Below are 17,237 nucleotides of genomic sequence, written 5' to 3' on the forward strand. Positions count from 1 at the left end.
TGATTTTAGCGTCCCTCTGGGGACTGTGCCTGCAACAAGGTCCCTGTGGTGTTCTGATGGTGAGTTTCCACTTCCCCATCCCACCTCCACTTATTAACTGAAATCCTTCTATAAGGAGGAGTTGCCCCTTCCCCTCCACTTATTTACATGTTTTTATTCATTTCAATGTGACTTAGAGAGTATTTGTTGTATTATTTGAGTTATAATCCAGTATCATCATCATTTATTTTGTTGTCCGAATTGTCCCAGCTTTGACCATTGGGACCTCCTTCGTTTGGCTCTTGTACCTTTCAGCACACCTGCAGCTTTCCAACATCTCACTTCTGGTCCCAGCTCATCTCGAATTCTCCCCTTCCCCTCCCTACAACCCACCCCTTCTCCAGGGAGCCCTGCTTCTCTCAGCAGATGACGGCATTTAGAAGCCAAGATCCGGAGCTAGATGGGCTCGTTGATGCTGGGCTCCAGTGGGCCAAGCGAGGAGGTGTGGGTGTGCACACTAGCACATCCCTGGTCTTGGGGGGAGGTGTTCAATATTCACGCCAGTTGGACCGTGGTCGTGGTGGTTTTGTCTAGATTAGCTTTCTCAGGCTATAAAGCTCCCTCTTACCACTGAGAGATTTCATCCTGAATGGATGTTGGGTTTCATGGGATGCTTTTCATGTACCTGTTGAGATGATTGCGTCATTTTCTTTTTTAGTCTCTTCATACAGTGAATTACATTAATTGGTTATTAATGCTTTTTATTTTGATATTTACGGGAAATTGCAAAGCCAGTACAGAGAGGTTCCGTGTACTCACATTAATTGACTTTTGAATTTTGAGCCAGTCTTGAGTTCCTAGGTAAACCTCACTTGGTTGTGATGATTGTCCTTTTTATATGGTGCTGGATTTGATGTGCTAACATTTTATCCAGGATTCTCATGTCTGCTGTGATGAAGATATAGGTCTGTAGTTTTCTTTTATTGCAAGGTCTTCAATTTTGATAGTGCTGCCCTCGTGGAAGGAGTGGGCAAGGGTTCCTCCTCTTCTACTTTCTAGAAAAGATTGTGTAGAGTCAGCGTTTGGTCTTCTTTAAATATCTGGGAGAATTTCCTAAGAAACTGGAGTTTTCTTTAACAGATACAGGACTTTCTGGTCATCTTTCTTCTTTAATGAGTTTCAGGAATTTGTGCCTACTCGGGAATTGGTCCATTTCACACAGGGTTTGAATATATAAGCATAACGTTGTTTGTGGAGGTCCCTCCTTAACCTTTTAATTTGTGGAAAATGGTTGGTAATATCCCTCTTTTGCTCCCGATATTGGTAAGTTGTTTCTTCTTGTTTTTTCCCCCTTGTCAGTCTGGCTGGAAGCTTGTCAATTTTATTCATCTTCTCAAAGAAGCAGCTTTGATTTCAATTGATTTCCTCTATTTGTCTTGTTTTCACTCCCTCTGAGTTACATTACATACAATTACATTAACTTATCCTTCTGCATTCAAGTTTCTTAAATCCAAGTTAGTTGGTCGGTCTGATACCCGTCTTCTCGTCTAATGGAGCACTTAGTTCCATAAACTTCCTTCTCCTCTAGCGGCACACTACCAGTCCTCCCTGTGCCAGTAGCCCTGATATGTCAGCCCTTTCCGGCTCCGATTCCAGAATCCCTGGGCCCAGTGCACACGTTTGAAGGCTAATAGAATCAAGGAGGAGTCGCCCACAACGGGATCGGAAGGCAGGTGAAGCTCCAGGTGCTGAGCGGTTTGGACTTTCCACATCCTGCAGCCTGGGGCCACTGCAGCCGGATTCATCCTCTCATCCTGTTCTCACTTGCCGGAAGGACGTGAGATAAGGGAACATGGGAAGCTGGCTCGATCGCAGAGATAATCTTGCCTGGCGGGGGAGAGCAGTGTTTTTATTATAAAGGTCCCCGGGGGGCAGGGACTGCCCCTTCATGTTCGCCTCTCCCACCTCTCAGCTCCTGGCAGAGGAGATTAGAGGTGGCATCTTGGATCAATAGGGACAAGTTCTGTGGGTGGGGCCCTGCGGGCAGCTGAGCATCCTGTCTCGGGAAGAGCTCAGATCAAACCCGCTTGTCCCCATGCCAGCCTTGCGGTCTGTGTGATGCGTGACCCGTGTTTCGCCTCCTGAATGCCCATGTGTCCACTGAGGCCGGGCAGTTGCTATACCTAATGGACAACACTGGAGAAAGGAGGGAAGAGAAGGTTCCGGGTTGGGGCTGGCAAGTGTGGGTCCAGCGGGTGGACTCGTTCCAGCTGTGTGTGTATTTTTCTGTGTCAGCTGATTAAGGCACCCCGGATACCCTATTGCCGATTTATGCAAAGCGGATGGAACACCATGCTGTGTACTAGCCACGTGGAGCTTACTCGGCTCCTGCTTAGCCAGCCCTGGGAGCCTGCCTTCCTGCAGGCAGCTACATCCTCCCACAGAACCCTCCTTGGGTTCAAGGGTACTCAGTGTGCACATTGCCCAAAGGGTCAAGCAGACGGTACAGCAGGGACCGGGGCCTTTGCGCCCAGCTCTCCTGAGAGCTGTGTGTCCCAGAGCCTCTGTCATTGGCCCAGCACAGGGCTGACTGCCTCGTGAGGGACAGGCAGTCCGTTTCCAGATCAGTCACTGTGAGGCTGTCCATTTCTGGGGAGCGACTTCTACCTGCCAGACAGTATTTCCAATCCCTCCTACAGCCCTGCAAGGAAGGGGGATACCGTTCCCTATTACTAATGAGGAGATGAGCCTCTGAAAGGCCAATGGCAGAGGCTCTGGGACACACAGGTCTCAGGAGAGCTGGGCGCAAAGGCCCCGGTCCCTGCTGTACCGTCTGCTTGACCCTTTGGGCAATGTGCACACTGAGTACCCTTGAACCCAAGGAGTTAAAGCAGACTTTGGCGGGAGACTGAAGCGGATGAACATGGATTGAAAAGTGTCGATGCGTGTAGAGGGCTTAGCTCTGGCCGGCCACGGGCACTCTTGTTATGCCTTTTCGAGGTTATTCTTGGTGTCATTGCTATTTTGACACCTCCCTGAAAGTGCAGTGGTCCAACTGCCACACTGCTTTTGCCTTCGCCGGTTTTGGATGTGTCCGTGCTGCAGCCCCAGAGAGCCTCAGGGTCCCGCTCAAAGCCCAGTGTGTCAACCTCTTCCGTATCCCTTGACTTCCTTTAAAACAAGTTAAGAAGAGCAGGTTTGAACACACAAAAGGGACATGAGTTACTTTCCTATTCCCGCTCCGTCTTTACATTGTTTTCCTATTTCCTTTTTTAACCAGTATAACAGGAGAAAAGTGGTCTTTTATCAGGGTTAATTTGCATTAATCTGACTCCTTATTGACTTGAGTATTTCGTCATATGTGAGCCCTTTGGGTTTCTTCTTTTTTAGGTTGCCTACCTTTGTTTTTGTTGTTGTTGTTGGGTTTTTTTTTTTTTTTTTTTTGGTGAAGATTATTCCTATGTTTTCCTTGTTGGTTTTCAGGGGCTTCCTGTTCCTTCTGTACCTTTCTTGGTGTGACAGACACCTTTCTTGTTCCGTGCTGGGACTATTGGCTTTGCCCGTGGTGTGGTGTCTTTCCTGAGCAGAAGTTCTTGTTCTGACATGAGCAAATGTACCGGCTTCTTTCTAATGGCTCGTGTTTATTGAGCTTGTTTGGGGAATCATCTGTACCCCAAAGTCACAGAGATAGCCACCAATCCTCCAACTTGGAACGTTCACCGTCCGCCCTCCTGGGAGGAGGAGGGAGGGACGTCCTGGGAGGGACGACTACATGTCCTGTTCAGGGAGGAGTTCAGCCTGGTTTTCTCCCCACAGACACCCAGCCTTGCCATCACCCTCTCTTGAATGCCCTTCCCTCCCCGCTGACCCACGCGGACTACTGACCCACGGGCATTTGAATTCTCCATCTCTTGTCATGGGTCCACCTGCCTCTTCTTAGGCCCAAACTGGCCTGATTTGTGATGATGGCTATACAGTCAGTCTTACTGTCCCACAGAGCAACACTTACAATACCCCAACCTAAATTCCTGGAAATAAACTTCTCCTGGGCTCTGGGCACACAATTTAAATCAATGAAATCCCCAGAGTAAGGGGGACTTTCTTGGCCATTGAGTTCTGCCTCCTTTCCCGCCGCAGTGGGGGAGCCCCCCTTCTTGGAGGCCATCTACAGTGTCAGGGTCCAGCTGGCTGAGGAGCTGTGGCCCACACTTGCACTGCCAGCCGACGCAGGTGGCCTCTCCCGAATAACCCGGGTCTTGATGGGCTCCAGTATAGAAAGCCCTCCCAGGACACAGTTCTGGAGCGTGAAGGGCCTGGCTCCGGGCCAGAAATCCTATGCGTGACCTATCAGCCCAGCCGCAGTCAATCACAAAGGCTTCACCCGGCGGGCGGCACGAGAAAGCCCCGCCACACACTGGGATTGGGACACAGCCAGGGCACTGCCATCCTGGGGAAACTGCAGCAGAGATCCAGGCCCGCCAGCCATGCTCCGACTACATGTGCATTTCTAGCCCTGGCGCCGCCATCAGAGGCCTCCTCGTGGGATGCCTGGAAGCCCCTCCCCCCCGACTCAGTACCCGTGCTTCATGCCCAACCCTCCCTCCCGCTCCTCCCCACTCCAGGACTCCTCGAACCACCGGAGGCTTTCATCCTGGGCTCCTGGGCATGACCCCCACCACATGCCTTTCCCTGGGGGGCGGGGGGGGGGGCAGTCCGCGCTTCCTCTGGTTTTAGCCTCTTGCTCAGACTACCCCAGTAAGTGATGACAGCCTTCACTGCTTCCTCCGCTTTGCCTTGCTGCTGTTACCGGCTCACCCACCCAGCGGCTCAGCTGGGTCCCTGACCGGGGACGCCCCACCTTCCCATCTTACAGATGAGAAAACCGAGGCTCTGAGAGTTTCAGTTTCAGTGAGTTAGTTGTGGGACGGCTCTTAAGATCTAGAGGCTCGTTTAGGACCAACGTGTGGCCGGTTTTGAGTCCATGTTTTCATGGCTACCACCGCTAAATTGTAAGTACCCTGAGGACAAGTACCCCTGAAGCTGCGCTTTCAAGAAGCCTCTGTAAAGGAAGACCCCCTAAATGAGAAGAAGCAGGGGCTGTTTCTTCCAAGCTGGCTGTGACAGGGGGCCCCCCACCAGCACCGGGTTTGGCAGACTCCGAGCCGGGTAGGGAGGGAAGTCATAGGGGTAGAAGAGAGGCTCTGGGCAGCCCGGAGACCGTGGGGGTGGGGAAGCTGCAGGCAGCCAAGGCGAAGCCCGGCCTCCGACGTGAGCGGTTAGGGGTTGAGGGAGGGGGTCAGTCGTCCGCCAGGTCCTGGCTCCTCTGGGCCGACGGCTTCGGGGCCGGCTGCTGTGGAGGCCGGGAGTCGGGGTCCTGTGGCCATGGGCACGTAGCGTGGGCACGGTCGGCACGCGGCAGGGTCAAGGTCGGCACGTGACGTGGTCGCGGCCCGCACGCGTACGCAGCCTCCGGGCGGAGGAGGGCGCTGCGGTGCGTGTGTGTCCCGCTGGTTAGAACTAACTTGCCGAGCGTCTCCGTGTGCGTCTGAGTGTCCTGCGGTGGCTCTGCCTCTTGTAGACTCGGTCACCCCTCCTCCCTGCCTCCAGCGGGAACACCTCCAGGGAGGCAGGAACTCCCCGCCCGTGCGTGCAGACGGCACGCGGGGCGGGGGTGGAGACCCGGAGGCCACGGACCCAGCGTGTGTCGCGGCGGAGCCTTCGCGTCTGCATGGCAGTGGGGGGAGGGGGCCCAGGAAGAGGCTCTTTAGCCAAACAACGGAGGGAGGGAGGGGCTCCCCGGGGGATCAGCCAGATTCGGGGCTCCCCGTGCTGCTGACGCACCCTGATTGCCTGTGTCCGGGGCGCAGCCGGGCCGAGACCCGTCCTGGGTGTTGGCGGCCTGCCTGGTGGCAGATGCGCGTGTCCTGAACGAGGGGCCAGAGCCTGGTGGGGCCTCGGCCTAAACCGTCCGGCCGGGCCGTGCACCCAGCGTCTCTCGGCGTTTTGGGGGGTGAATGTGGGGCACAGTGTTTCCTTAGAGCCTCACACCCCCCAGGGGCCCCACCTTGACACACCCCCAGAGGACTTGGAGTCCGACCCTGGTGCCCCTGCCGCCCCAGGCCTCGTCAGGGTTAGGTCCCGGAGCCCAGGCTCGCCCCCACCCTTGAGATGCCAGTCTTCTCCCTACGGTCGGTCTGGGACCCTGCCCCCCCCCCCCACAGCTGCCTCAGGGGTGACCCCTGCCCTTGGCATGCAGACCCTTGAGGGACGCAGACCCTTGAGGGACGCAGACCCTTCTCCAGGAGGGAGTTCTAGCGCTGCTCTTTCCAAGAAGCCGACGGTCTCCCGGCTCTCCACGTGCCATTTGTAACACGGGAACAATAGTGACAATGCTGATATACCCGCCCCTCCTCACAGCGCCCCCCAGAGGCATCCGTCGTTGTCCTCCCGACCCAGTTCAGGCCCCTCTCGCGCCCCACTGGCCCCCACGCGCCGTGCACAGCTTCCTCTTGACCAGGACCGGCAGGGATCTGACGGTGAAACCCATGGGGGGGTGGGGGGCGTGGAGGGGGTGGAGGGGGCAGGTGTGATCTGAGTCGTGCTCCATGCTCCTGGGCAGCGTGGGCAGGTCCATGGTCCCCACTGCAATGGCTGCTCCGGGCTCCCCTCCTGTGAACCCCGGGGGCACAGCCCTGCTCGGTGTCCTGCTGGGGGCATTAGGGAGCCGGAGTATCCATACTGGGGTGCCCATCGTTCTGCTCCCTCCGCCTGGCCCCCAAGTCCTGATGGCACTCAGTGCTGCAGCCCAGCAGCGCTTGGGACCCGTCTTCCCTGACTCCGGACCACACGCGCGCGACTCGCTGTCTTGTCATTTCTTCTTCGCACCTGGTGCCTGTCCTCTGAACTCCTGTTTCAGACTTTCCTTCTTATGTCCCTCTGATCCGAGGGGGGGGAAATGTGCCCTATCCTCACAGGTCCTGGTCCCAGGCCACCTGGCTGCTCAGCCCTGCAGGGGGTGGCCTCTGACGGGGCTGCTGGCCCAGGGCGGGGGCAGGGTTTGCGAGCTCAGCCTGCCCTGTCCTCAGAAGGGGGTCCAACTAGGGAACAGCAAAGCCCCTCTCAGATGCATCAGTCGCCACCCACCATTCTCGCTGGTGCTGCCTCCAGACTCTGCTTCTCACAGAAATGGGGAGTCGTGATCATGCCGTCCCCCAACAGGCTAGAAGTGACCCCAGACCCCCACACCCCCTGAGCCACAGCCCTTGCTTCAAGGAGGATCACTGGTTCAACCCCTAAGGGAGGGTGTCCCTGGGTTTTCTGGATTATTCTGTGGGCTGCCTGAGAACTGTAGGTGTACGTCTGCCCCGGCTGCTGGGGTCTGGTCCGGTGTGACTGCGGTGGGTGGCCATGTGACTCAGGAGAGGGAGTGATGTTCCCCAGCCTCGCTGGGAAGGAGCTCTCCACTCTGACTGGTCACCTGGTGTCCTCACCCACGTTCAGAGAGCAGACAGAGGGCTGGGCGCCCTTCCTCTGCACCCTGATCAAGGCCTTCGAGGTTTTTCCAGGCACAGGGAATCGGTCACGTCCTCTGTGCGACACCAGCCTGGGCCAGGTGTGCATGAGGTGGACGTAGCCCGCAGGGGCGCCTAGAAGCTGGCAACCGTCTGCAAATATTAGCCGTCTGTCCCTGCCAGCGGGGACTGGGCTCGGAACCCGTACAACAGGAAAGGTGTGCCGAGCGCCTGTGAGGACAGAGCCAGCCAGAGGGGCGGCAGTCACCGCTGAAGTTTTCTGGGTTTTGTTGGTGACGGCGACCCTGCTCTGAAGAGCTGTTCCCCTGGTAAACCAGAGGACCGGTCAGTGACGGCCGAACGTCCACCTACTTGGAGCCAGCCACGAACCCAAAGTGGCGCTGTGTGCTCACGGGAGGCGGTCCGGGTTCCTGGGTCCCAGCACCTGCTGCAAACTACTCTTGCCGCTGTTTCTCTGCCCACGCCCTCACCATGAGCGGCGGACGCAGCCTCTGTGCACAACCCATGTTCAAGACCCTCTGCAGGGTACCCTGCTTTCCCTGCCCAGTTCACATCAGTGTGGCAGACATTTATCCAGCGACGACGAGAGGCCAGGGGCCGGCCACACACTTCTGGGGAAATGGAGGTACCACAGTGTCCGTCCTGGACAGGCCTTGCCCTTGGGAGAGGACACAGGCCACTATGTCCCAGACCAATGCAAGCGGGTATGTGCCGTGGGCCTCGCCAGGCTGCGACGGCACAGAAAACCCTTCAAGACCCCGGTCATGGGGCCTCCTGTCCCAGGGAAGCCTCTCCCTCCTGGAAGGACACTGAATCAAGGGACCATGGCTCCTGTAGGGACGGAGGGAGGGACACCTGTGACAGACCACACTGGACCTCAGGTCAGCCTCCACTGTCATTGCCCGCTGACCTCGCGTGGCCGGGTCGGGAAGGGTCCGGGCGGCAGCCACGGGCTCTACTCCAAGCCGGCACCTCCCTTCTGGAGGCCGGGCCCTGTGAGCTGGTCCAGAAACAGCCTCTCTGGGCACAGGTGCCCCCCTCCGGGCTCCCCATTTTCCTTTCCCATCATCTGGCCTCAGCTGAGGCAGGCCAGCCCCTCAGCTGTGTTTCTGACGACCTTGAGCTGTAGGACGGAGGCTCTCCGGGAGCATGTCTGCCCCTCTGCAGGCTGTGTGAGGAGCAGTGCCCGTCCCACGGCGGCCCTACCTTCCACAGCACGCGGGGACACGAGTCACGGAGCCCCGCTGAGGCCACAGGAAATGCCATGCTCCACGTTCCAGGGTCCCTGAACTCCTGAAGCCCAGCCCCCGAGGGGACTCGTCCGTCCTCTGTCCCCTGGCTCGCCCAGCACAGGGCTCGGCTATCAACTGGGAAACAGTGGCGCCACGGGATGTGCTCCGGGGTTTGGCGGAGGGGGTAGGGGTCGCCGCAGACTCAACTGCCGTCTTAACCCTCGGGGCCTCAGTTTCCCCACTGGTTCAAGGGGAAACTCATAGGGGCCCCATGAGGGTTCAGAGCCTGCCGCGCCAGGCACCCCGTAAGCACCCGCATAACCCACGTGTGGTTTCCCTGACACAGACCTGCGCCCCCTGGACATCCTGGCAGAGGCCCTCCCTCCAAATGGCGCTGCGGGCGGAATCAGGGTGACACAGGCGAATGGCGTGCGAGGACTCCAGCTCTCGGCCGCCGCCCCCCACGCCATGAGCTTCCCCGCATCGAGGATTTTCTTCCAATGCGACCTCTTCCCTGAAGAATTTTCGATCGTCATAACCTTGAAAGTTCCCAGTCTTCCCCCTAAGGTCAGTGATGCTTTTTACTCATGTTCCTTTGTGATGTCCTCACTGCCCCCACGTACAGCAGGCACAGCCGCTCCAGACTGTGGCCAGGCTCCAGCCAGAGGCTCCTACGGTATCTGTAGGGTCAAGAGTGGCCGGATTCGGTAGGTAGTGAGGCCCCCGTCACAGTGTGTGTGCAAGCAGAACCTAAGACAACCGTTTGCTGGGAATTCGTACCGGTAATTCCTGCAATGGAAATTTTTCTGGTGGGCTGAACCGTCGAAGGCTAGGGATGATGCTTAGAGTTTTTACTTTGCCGTCTCTTCATGGGAGATGTAGACAATAAAACGGTAAGAACAGGCCCTGTTGGACGTGGTTACCTGCGATCTGCGGTTTCATCCACCTCAGATCCAGCTAATATTCCCATCCCCCCACCAGGCTGGAAGCCCCCCAAGGTGAGGCCCCCAGGGGCCCGTTGCTGCTTCCCCGTGGGGCCCAGGACAGTGCACTTCATAGGTGTGTGACCAGGTTGGAGTCCTCAGTTAGGAAAGGAGGGCCCTTCCACCCCCGGTCACGGTCCTTGTTGGCTTGTGCTGTGGAAGGCGACACTCCCCGATGCGTCAGTGACGTCTGCTCACGAAAGCCCCTCTCTTTCCTGCCGTCAAGCCTGCCGAGTTTTCTACTCCATTCGCTGCATTTTCCCCTTTCTATAATTTCTGTTTTCTTCTGCTTTACATAAATTCCACTTCTCAGCGTAAAGCCTCTGTCTTGTCAGCTACTGTCCTGAACACGACTCCAATAGTTGGACGCAAGGACTCTACTCTGGACGACTCTGACGTGTGTACCGCCCACGGACTGGCCGTGCTGTCCGCTTCATCTCTTACTTTCTGCTGTGCTCAGTGATTATTTCTTCGGGTAAAACTTGTGTTGCAGAAACGTCTTTTATCCTAGTGCTTCTACGTAGGGGATTAAGTACAGCATGTGGTGAACACGTCCTATCACCGAGATCGCGCTACCCAGGGGACTCAAATTACATCACTCCGGGAAGCAGCTTTTATACAAGTGGCTTTCTTTATGTTGTATTTAAAGCTTATTTATGTATTTTGAGAGAGAGAGGGAGGGAGCAGGGGAGGGGCAGGGAGAGAGAGGGAGAGAGAGGGAGAGAGAGAATCCCAAGCAGGCTCCGCAGCAGGACTAGAACCCACAAACCTGTGAGATTATGACCCGAACACGGGTCGAAATCAAGAGTCGGACGCTTAACCGACTGAGCCACCCAGGCGCCCCAGGTCTTCTCATCCTTAAACGGGGGTGTTTTCCCACGGATTTATATTTTCTTTAATGCAACAAAATGATGTTCTACAGCCTCTAGCATTTCTCTGTAATCCTCTTTGTTTCTGTAAAGGCTGACAGCACTGTTCTCTCTTTCATTTCTGATTCTCACCATCTGAGTCTTCTCTCTCTCTGTCTCTCCATCTGTCTCTCTCTCCCTGGTCAATGTAGCTGAAGGATTGTCAATTTTATTGATCTTTTCAAAGAACCAGTTTTATTGGCTTTATTGACGTTTCTGTATTATTTTTCCATTCTCTGTTTAACTTATTTATGGTCTGATCTTTATCATTTCCTTCCTTCTGCTTGTCTGCCATGTCTTAAAGCGGAATATAGCAACTTACAGCTGTAAATCTCTAAGAAGCTGCATCCTGTAAGTTCTAGTATTTCAATCTTCACTTTCATTCATTTAAAAGTATTTTTTTAATTTAAAAAATTTTTTTAATTTATTTTTGAAAAAGAGAGTGAGAGATCACAAGCAGGGAGGGGGGAGAAAGAGGGAGACACAGAATCCGAAGCAGGCTCCAGGCTCTGAGCTATCAGCACAGAGCCCGATGCAGGGCTCGAACCCACAAACCATGAGATCATGACCTGAACTGAAGTCAGACGCTCAACCTTCTGAGCCACCCAGGTGCCCCTAAAAGTATTTTATGATTTCCCTTTTGAATTCTTCTTTGACGTTTTGGTTATTCAGGAGTGTGTTGTTTAGTGTCCACATATTTATGAATTCCCCCGATTTCTTTTCTGTTACTAATTTCTAATTTCATTCCCCTGTGGTCAGAGAACATACTTTGCATTTTTGTATCCATTTTAACGTACTGGCGTTTGTTTATGGCCTAGCCTATGCTCTGTCCTATTGGATGTGCCGTGTGTGTTACTGAAGGACGTACATTCTGCTGTTGTTGGTTGGGGTGTCCTACAGATGTCCATTAGGTCTTGCTAGTTTACAGTACTCTTCATGTCCTTGGTGATCTTCTCACCAGTTGTTCTTTCCATTGTTGAAATTGGGATATTGAGGTCTTCAACTAATGTTATTGAATGGTCTATTTTTTTCCTTTATGTGTGTCAGCGTTTGCTTTGTCTATTTTGGTACTCAGTTATTATTTGCGTATGTGTTTATAATTGTTACATGTTCCTCATGGATTGACCTTTTTATCATTATAAAATATCCCTCTTTGTCTCTAGTAACAATTTTTGTTTTAAAGTCTACTTTATCTGATGTTAGTAAATATTAATATTTTCTTGTGGCTGCTGTTTGCATATGTTTTTCCTATCCTTTTACTTCCAGTCTAGCTGTATCTTTGACTCTAAAGTGTGTCTCCTATAATGAGTATATAGTTGAATCTCAATTTTATCCAGTCTAACAATCTTCCCCTTGATTGTATTATTTAATTCATTCACAATTGATGTTATTATTGATCCTCATTATTCATGGATTTGGCATTTGCAACTTCAGCTACTCACTGACTTTGAGATTACAGATCAAACACTTTCACAGTGTTTCATGGATGTGTATTGAGCAGCAAAACATTGGGTGTCCCCACACACAGGTTCCCAGTGGAGGTCAAACAGGTGTCTTGTGCTCTCTATTTAATGCCACATTTTCCATGATCCTGTGCTTCTTTTGGTGATGTCACTGCTTGACATGGCCTCATTATGCAAGAAGGCTGCAATGTGCCTCATGGAGAAAATACATGTGTTAAATAAGCTTCCTTTGGGTGTGAGTTATGTTGCGATTGGAGGTGAGTTCAGGGAATCAGCAATGAATGCTAGATATTCACTGTGAAATAATAATGTATGTTGAGATATATAATATGATATATATATAGAATATGTGTATAATAAAATATATGTGTCTCTGTCCCTGGTTCTTGCTAATATTTGGTCTTTGACCCCAGTTCCTGACACAGAGCTCCTAAATGCCTTGGGACTTCCTGGGTGGTAGGAATGATTTCTGTTCTAATGAGGTGATTGACTCTGGGTTAGCTTCAGGATGGGGGCTACTCACCAGAATGACCAAGCTTTGGTTAGAAGCTTCATGCTGTAGGCTCCATTCCCATCCTCGGGAAAGGGGAGAGTGGCTAGAAACTTAGTTAATGACAGATCGTGCCTGCATGAGGAAGCCTCCGTAGAAATCCCAACGTGCAGAATTCTGAGAACTTCCAGTCTGGTGAATGTGTCCATGTGCCGAGGAGGGTGGCGCACCCCAACTCCACAGGGAGAGAAGCTCCTGTACTCGCCGCCCCCTGCCACAGGCCTCACCTTGTGCATCCCTCCATGCGGCTGTTTATCTGTATCCTTTAAAATAACTTTTGTAACAAATCGGCAATAGAGCTCATCTATTTCCCTAGCAAAGTAATAACCCCGAGGGGGAGGTCACAGGAACCTCCGTTCTGTAGCCAAGTCAGGCAGACGTTGTGGGTAACTAGGCACCTACTACCGGTGGCTGGCCTCTGAAGTGGGGGCAGTCTCCTGGCCCGCACCCTTAACCTGGGGTCTGCGCTAGCGCTGGGGAGTGTCGGAATGGAACTTAATCATGAGGCACCCACGCAGCTGGCGTCAGGAGCGTTATGTGCGGGTGAAGGGAGACGCTGTGTTTTTTCCTGGACACACATGAAACGGGGTTCTGTATTGATCGGTTGATGAAAATGAGACCAGGGGCTCACAGGAACCTGACTCTAGTCCCCCAGGAGCCAAGCGTCAACATTTGCTAATCCAGCGTGAGCGGCGATTTTCCATCACGTGACCGCCGCCCGCGGGGAGAACCAGCCGCAGCTGGAGGGAGCACCTGCTACCACCCGTTCCTCTCCCTCTGCGTCTCGCGTCGCCCGCCTGCGTTCTTCTCGTCCTCCGTTGGCGCGTTCCTGTGCACCTAGTGAATGTTTTCTCAGGCGGCTTTTTTATTTAATGATTTTTCACTTTAAAGAAAAGTTTTTCCTAGTGTTTGCTCTCTAGGGCTTACGCGTGTTTATTTTACCTTAGCCGAATTAGCTTCTGATTTATACCAGCTCCACTCCCGTGACATAAAAACATTCTCCTTTTCATACAGGACGCTGTCCCTTCTTGTCCCTTTCGTGTGGGATGCTGTCCCTTCTTGTCCCCTTTCATGGTCTTGCTGTTAACACACACTCCATCGGTCCATGTAAAAAACCCAATAATGTATTGTAATTATTACCTAATGCCTTTCATGACTTCGAAGAAGCTGAGACAAGAAAGGAAAACAAGATGAAATGCAAGGCTTTTGCTCTCCTGGCCTTTTCATCATTTCTGGTTCTCTTCCCATTTTCCTGTGGATCCACGTTGCCATCGGCACCCTCGCCGCGACGTGTCTGTCTGCGGGTCTTTTGTGCGTAACTTATTTGAGTGCGTTGATCCTCCTGGATGTGTAGATTAAAGTTTTTCAATAGATTCGGTAAGTTTTAAGCCACTATTTCTTTGAGATAATAACATTTGTCCACTGAGGGCTGACTGGCAGAGCCCCCAGTCCCATCCATCAGGGGTCAGTGAGGCTTTAAACCCTGAAGCCCCCTGGGCCCCAACAAGCCCCCGCCGGAGGCCTGCAGCTTAGAGTACCATGGCCGAGTGTCCACGAGGACGTGAGGGGCCACGTGGGGTGTTATGTGCTCACTAGGTCTCAGGTGTGGAAACAAGCATGGGGCATGAAGCGGTGAAGCAGACATGTCGCCCCTCACAGTCATTCGTATGGTGCTAGCCCACGGCTGTGACCCTGGCCCCTTCTGTGAGCCAGTCTCTGCCCCCAGGACACTTTGTCCTCACACCTGCCCGAGCACTCCCTCCCGGGAGAGCGAGTCCAATCTACGCCCACTGCAACCAGCGGCATCACCTCACACGGTGCATCCTGCCCCGTGGCCAGGCCGGCCGAGCATCGTCAGACCTGTCCTCAGCTGGGCCTCCCTCCCTTGGCTCAGAGCCCAGCTTCCAGGACTGCCCCCCTCCTCGTCCCTGCCCTTGGAGACAAGGTCTGTTTACACGGGCAGTCCCCCACGGGATGGAGCCCAGGCTGTCGCTTCCAGAAAATCTCCTGATTGCTACAGTCTCCACAAAAGCATCAAAGCATCTCTGCTGTCTCTCCTCTGGGATGAACGCAGGTCAGGATGGCCTGAGGTCCACTCAAGAGCCTCATAAGCCAGCAGCTTTTGGACTGGGAAGCAGCATAGTGAGCACTCAGCAGAACAACAAACACCAACAAGGAAGGGGAGCTTCACTCAGCCTGCTGCTGGGACAACACACAGCCGGGAGGTATAAAAGCCGACAGACAGCCAGAACACCTCACACACACACACACACACACACGCACTCACACACACACACCGCCTCCTGCAGCCCCACCGCCCCCGCCATGGCCGCGTCCACCCTGTCCGTCTGCTCCAGCGACCTGAGCTATGGCAGCCGCGTCTGCCTGCCCGGGGCCTCGGACTCCTGCCCCGACTCCTCCTGGCAGGTGGACGACTGCCCAGAGAGCTGCTGCGAGCCCCCGTGCTGCGCCCCGGCCCCCTGCCTGACCCTCCTGTGTGGCCCCTCCTCCCCCTGCCAGGGAGACTGCTGCACCCCTGCGTGCTGCAAGCCCGTCTGCTGCACCCCTGCGTGCTGTAAGCCTGTCTGCTGCACCCCTGTGTGCTGCAAGCCCGTCTGCTGCACCCCTGTCTGCTGCAAGCCCGTGTGCTGCACCCCTGTCTGCTGCGAGGACTCCCCCTGCTCAACCCCCTCCTGTTGCCAGCCCAGCCCCTGCTGCAGACCCTCCTCCAGTGTATCCCTGCTCTGCCGCCCCGTGTGCAGGCCCGCCTGCTGCACCCCTGTCTGCTGCAAGCCCGTGTGCTGCACCCCTGTCTGCTGCGAGGACTCCCCCTGCTCAACCCCCTCCTGCTGCCAGCCCAGCCCCTGCTGCAGACCCTCCTCCAGTGTATCCCTGCTCTGCCGCCCCGTGTGCAAGCCCGTCTGCTGCACCCCTGTCTGCTGCAAGCCCATCTGCTGCACCCCTGTGTGCTGCGAGGACTCCCCCTGCTCAGCCCCCTCCTGCTGCCAGCCCAGCCCCTGCTGCAGGCCCTCCTCCTGCGTGTCCCTGCTCTGCCGCCCCGTGTGCAGGCCCGCCTGCTGTGCCCCTGCCTCCTCCTGCTGCCGCCCGGATTCCTGCGTGTCCCTGCTCTGCCGCCCCGCGTGCCCCCGCCCTGCCTGCTGCGGCCCCGCCTCAGGCCAGTCCTGCTGCTGATGGGCACGTCCCCCCACTGCTACTAGGACTCCCACCCAAAGTATTCGGAGCCTCGAGCCCAGTCTGGGGTCTCCTTCTGCCCCCAGGTGCCCACCGCAGCAGACAAGGCTGAGCCCTCACTGTCGGGCTGGCTCCCTAGGGCAGCTGCAGCTTCCCAAGGGCCCTGTGTGTCACCCGGTGTCCTCCTCTCTATCATAGCCAGATTGAGGTCACTTTGTCCTGTCCTACGTGAGCGACCTATCTGTTAACCAATAAAGTCACCGTCAGCCCCTCCGAAGGCCTCGAATGCGCGTCTCGGCCAGCAGGGAAGGGCTGCGATGTTGCACGCGGGCGGGGCTGCCCTGCGAGGCCTGGAGCCGCGTCCGTCACAACAGCACCGTCGGGCAGGGCGGCCACCCGCACCCCCTGCTGGGCCTCCTGCGCTGGCTGTCCCCTGGCAGCCCCACAAGCCGGCCCACCTGGGAGGCCCCTAGAGCCCTTCACCAGTGAGGGACGGAGGGCCATCTGTCGGGCCCTGAGCCTTTGCCAGGGACAAAGGAGGCCCGGTTAATAGAGCTTCCGCCTTGGGGGCATGCATGGTGCCAGCCACTCTCCGGTGGCCCTCGGCACAGGGGCGAGCGCGTCCCTCTGTGTGAAGACGCCAGGAGCATGAGTGCTGTGCGCGGTGATGACGGGAGCCCGTGTCGGTCAGGAGTCTCCACAGACACAGCCAATAGGATGTGTGCACAAACATGCGGGGTTTTGAGGCATAGGTTCACGTGAGCGCGGGGGCCAGCAAGTCCAAAATCTGCAGGGCAGGCTTCCCAGGGATGAGCTGATGTTGGAGCTTGAGCCCAGAGATGGTCTGCTGATAGACTCCGGCTACCTCTTGGGGGACCTCTGTCTGTGCTCCGAGTCCTTCAACTGATTGGGTGAGGCCCACCCACCATATGGCAGATAATCTGCTTCACTCAGAGCCGACCGACGTAAATATCAGTCTGGGCCTTCACGGCAATGTTTGTATGTGTTTGACCAAACAACTGAGCATGATGGCCTGGCCAAGATGACGCATAAAATTAACCATCTCCCCGGACCAACAGCCCAGGGTCTGGCGTACTGAAAATGGTGGGTCTCATTGGGCTGTCCCCTCAGGATTTCAAGTGTTCAGGCAGGTCGCCTTGTTGGAAGAAACGGGGAGGAGGGATTCCCACCGGCCCTACAGGCACGGTGCCCAGCAGGCACGTGCCCTGGGCCACGGATGATCCCCAGTGAGGAAGGGCCACGTCTGGGAGGCCTCACAAGCCCTCGGGCCACATTCGAGGGAAACCATGCCTGGCAACATTGTGATGTACCAACCTGCGGTCAGAAGGAAGCAGGTGTCCCTTGGGGAGCGTTTCCTGGCACAAAACATTGTGACTC

General features: G+C 55.3%; 2 protein-coding genes across 3 annotated transcripts in view; both read left to right on the top strand.

Moving 5' to 3' along the window:
* TSPEAR (thrombospondin type laminin G domain and EAR repeats) overlaps window positions 1-17,237 on the top strand; it is a 156,591-nt gene that overhangs the window by 94,487 nt on the left and 44,867 nt on the right. For both annotated transcript variants that reach the window (XM_023238640.2, XM_023238641.2), the window contains exon 2: window positions 9,090-9,310. In XM_023238640.2, the coding sequence (XP_023094408.2) occupies window positions 9,090-9,310 (221 nt within the window). The remainder of the gene's footprint in view (window positions 1-9,089; window positions 9,311-17,237) is intronic.
* Window positions 14,672-16,112, top strand: LOC111556339 (keratin-associated protein 10-12-like). The gene has a single exon (XM_023238644.2). The coding sequence runs from the start codon at window positions 14,712-14,714 to the stop codon at window positions 15,837-15,839; it is 1,128 nt and encodes a 375-aa protein (XP_023094412.2). The 5' UTR covers window positions 14,672-14,711; the 3' UTR covers window positions 15,840-16,112.

This window comes from Felis catus, chromosome C2 (genome assembly GCF_018350175.1).
Source record: "Felis catus isolate Fca126 chromosome C2, F.catus_Fca126_mat1.0, whole genome shotgun sequence".
NCBI lineage: Eukaryota > Metazoa > Chordata > Mammalia > Carnivora > Felidae > Felis > Felis catus.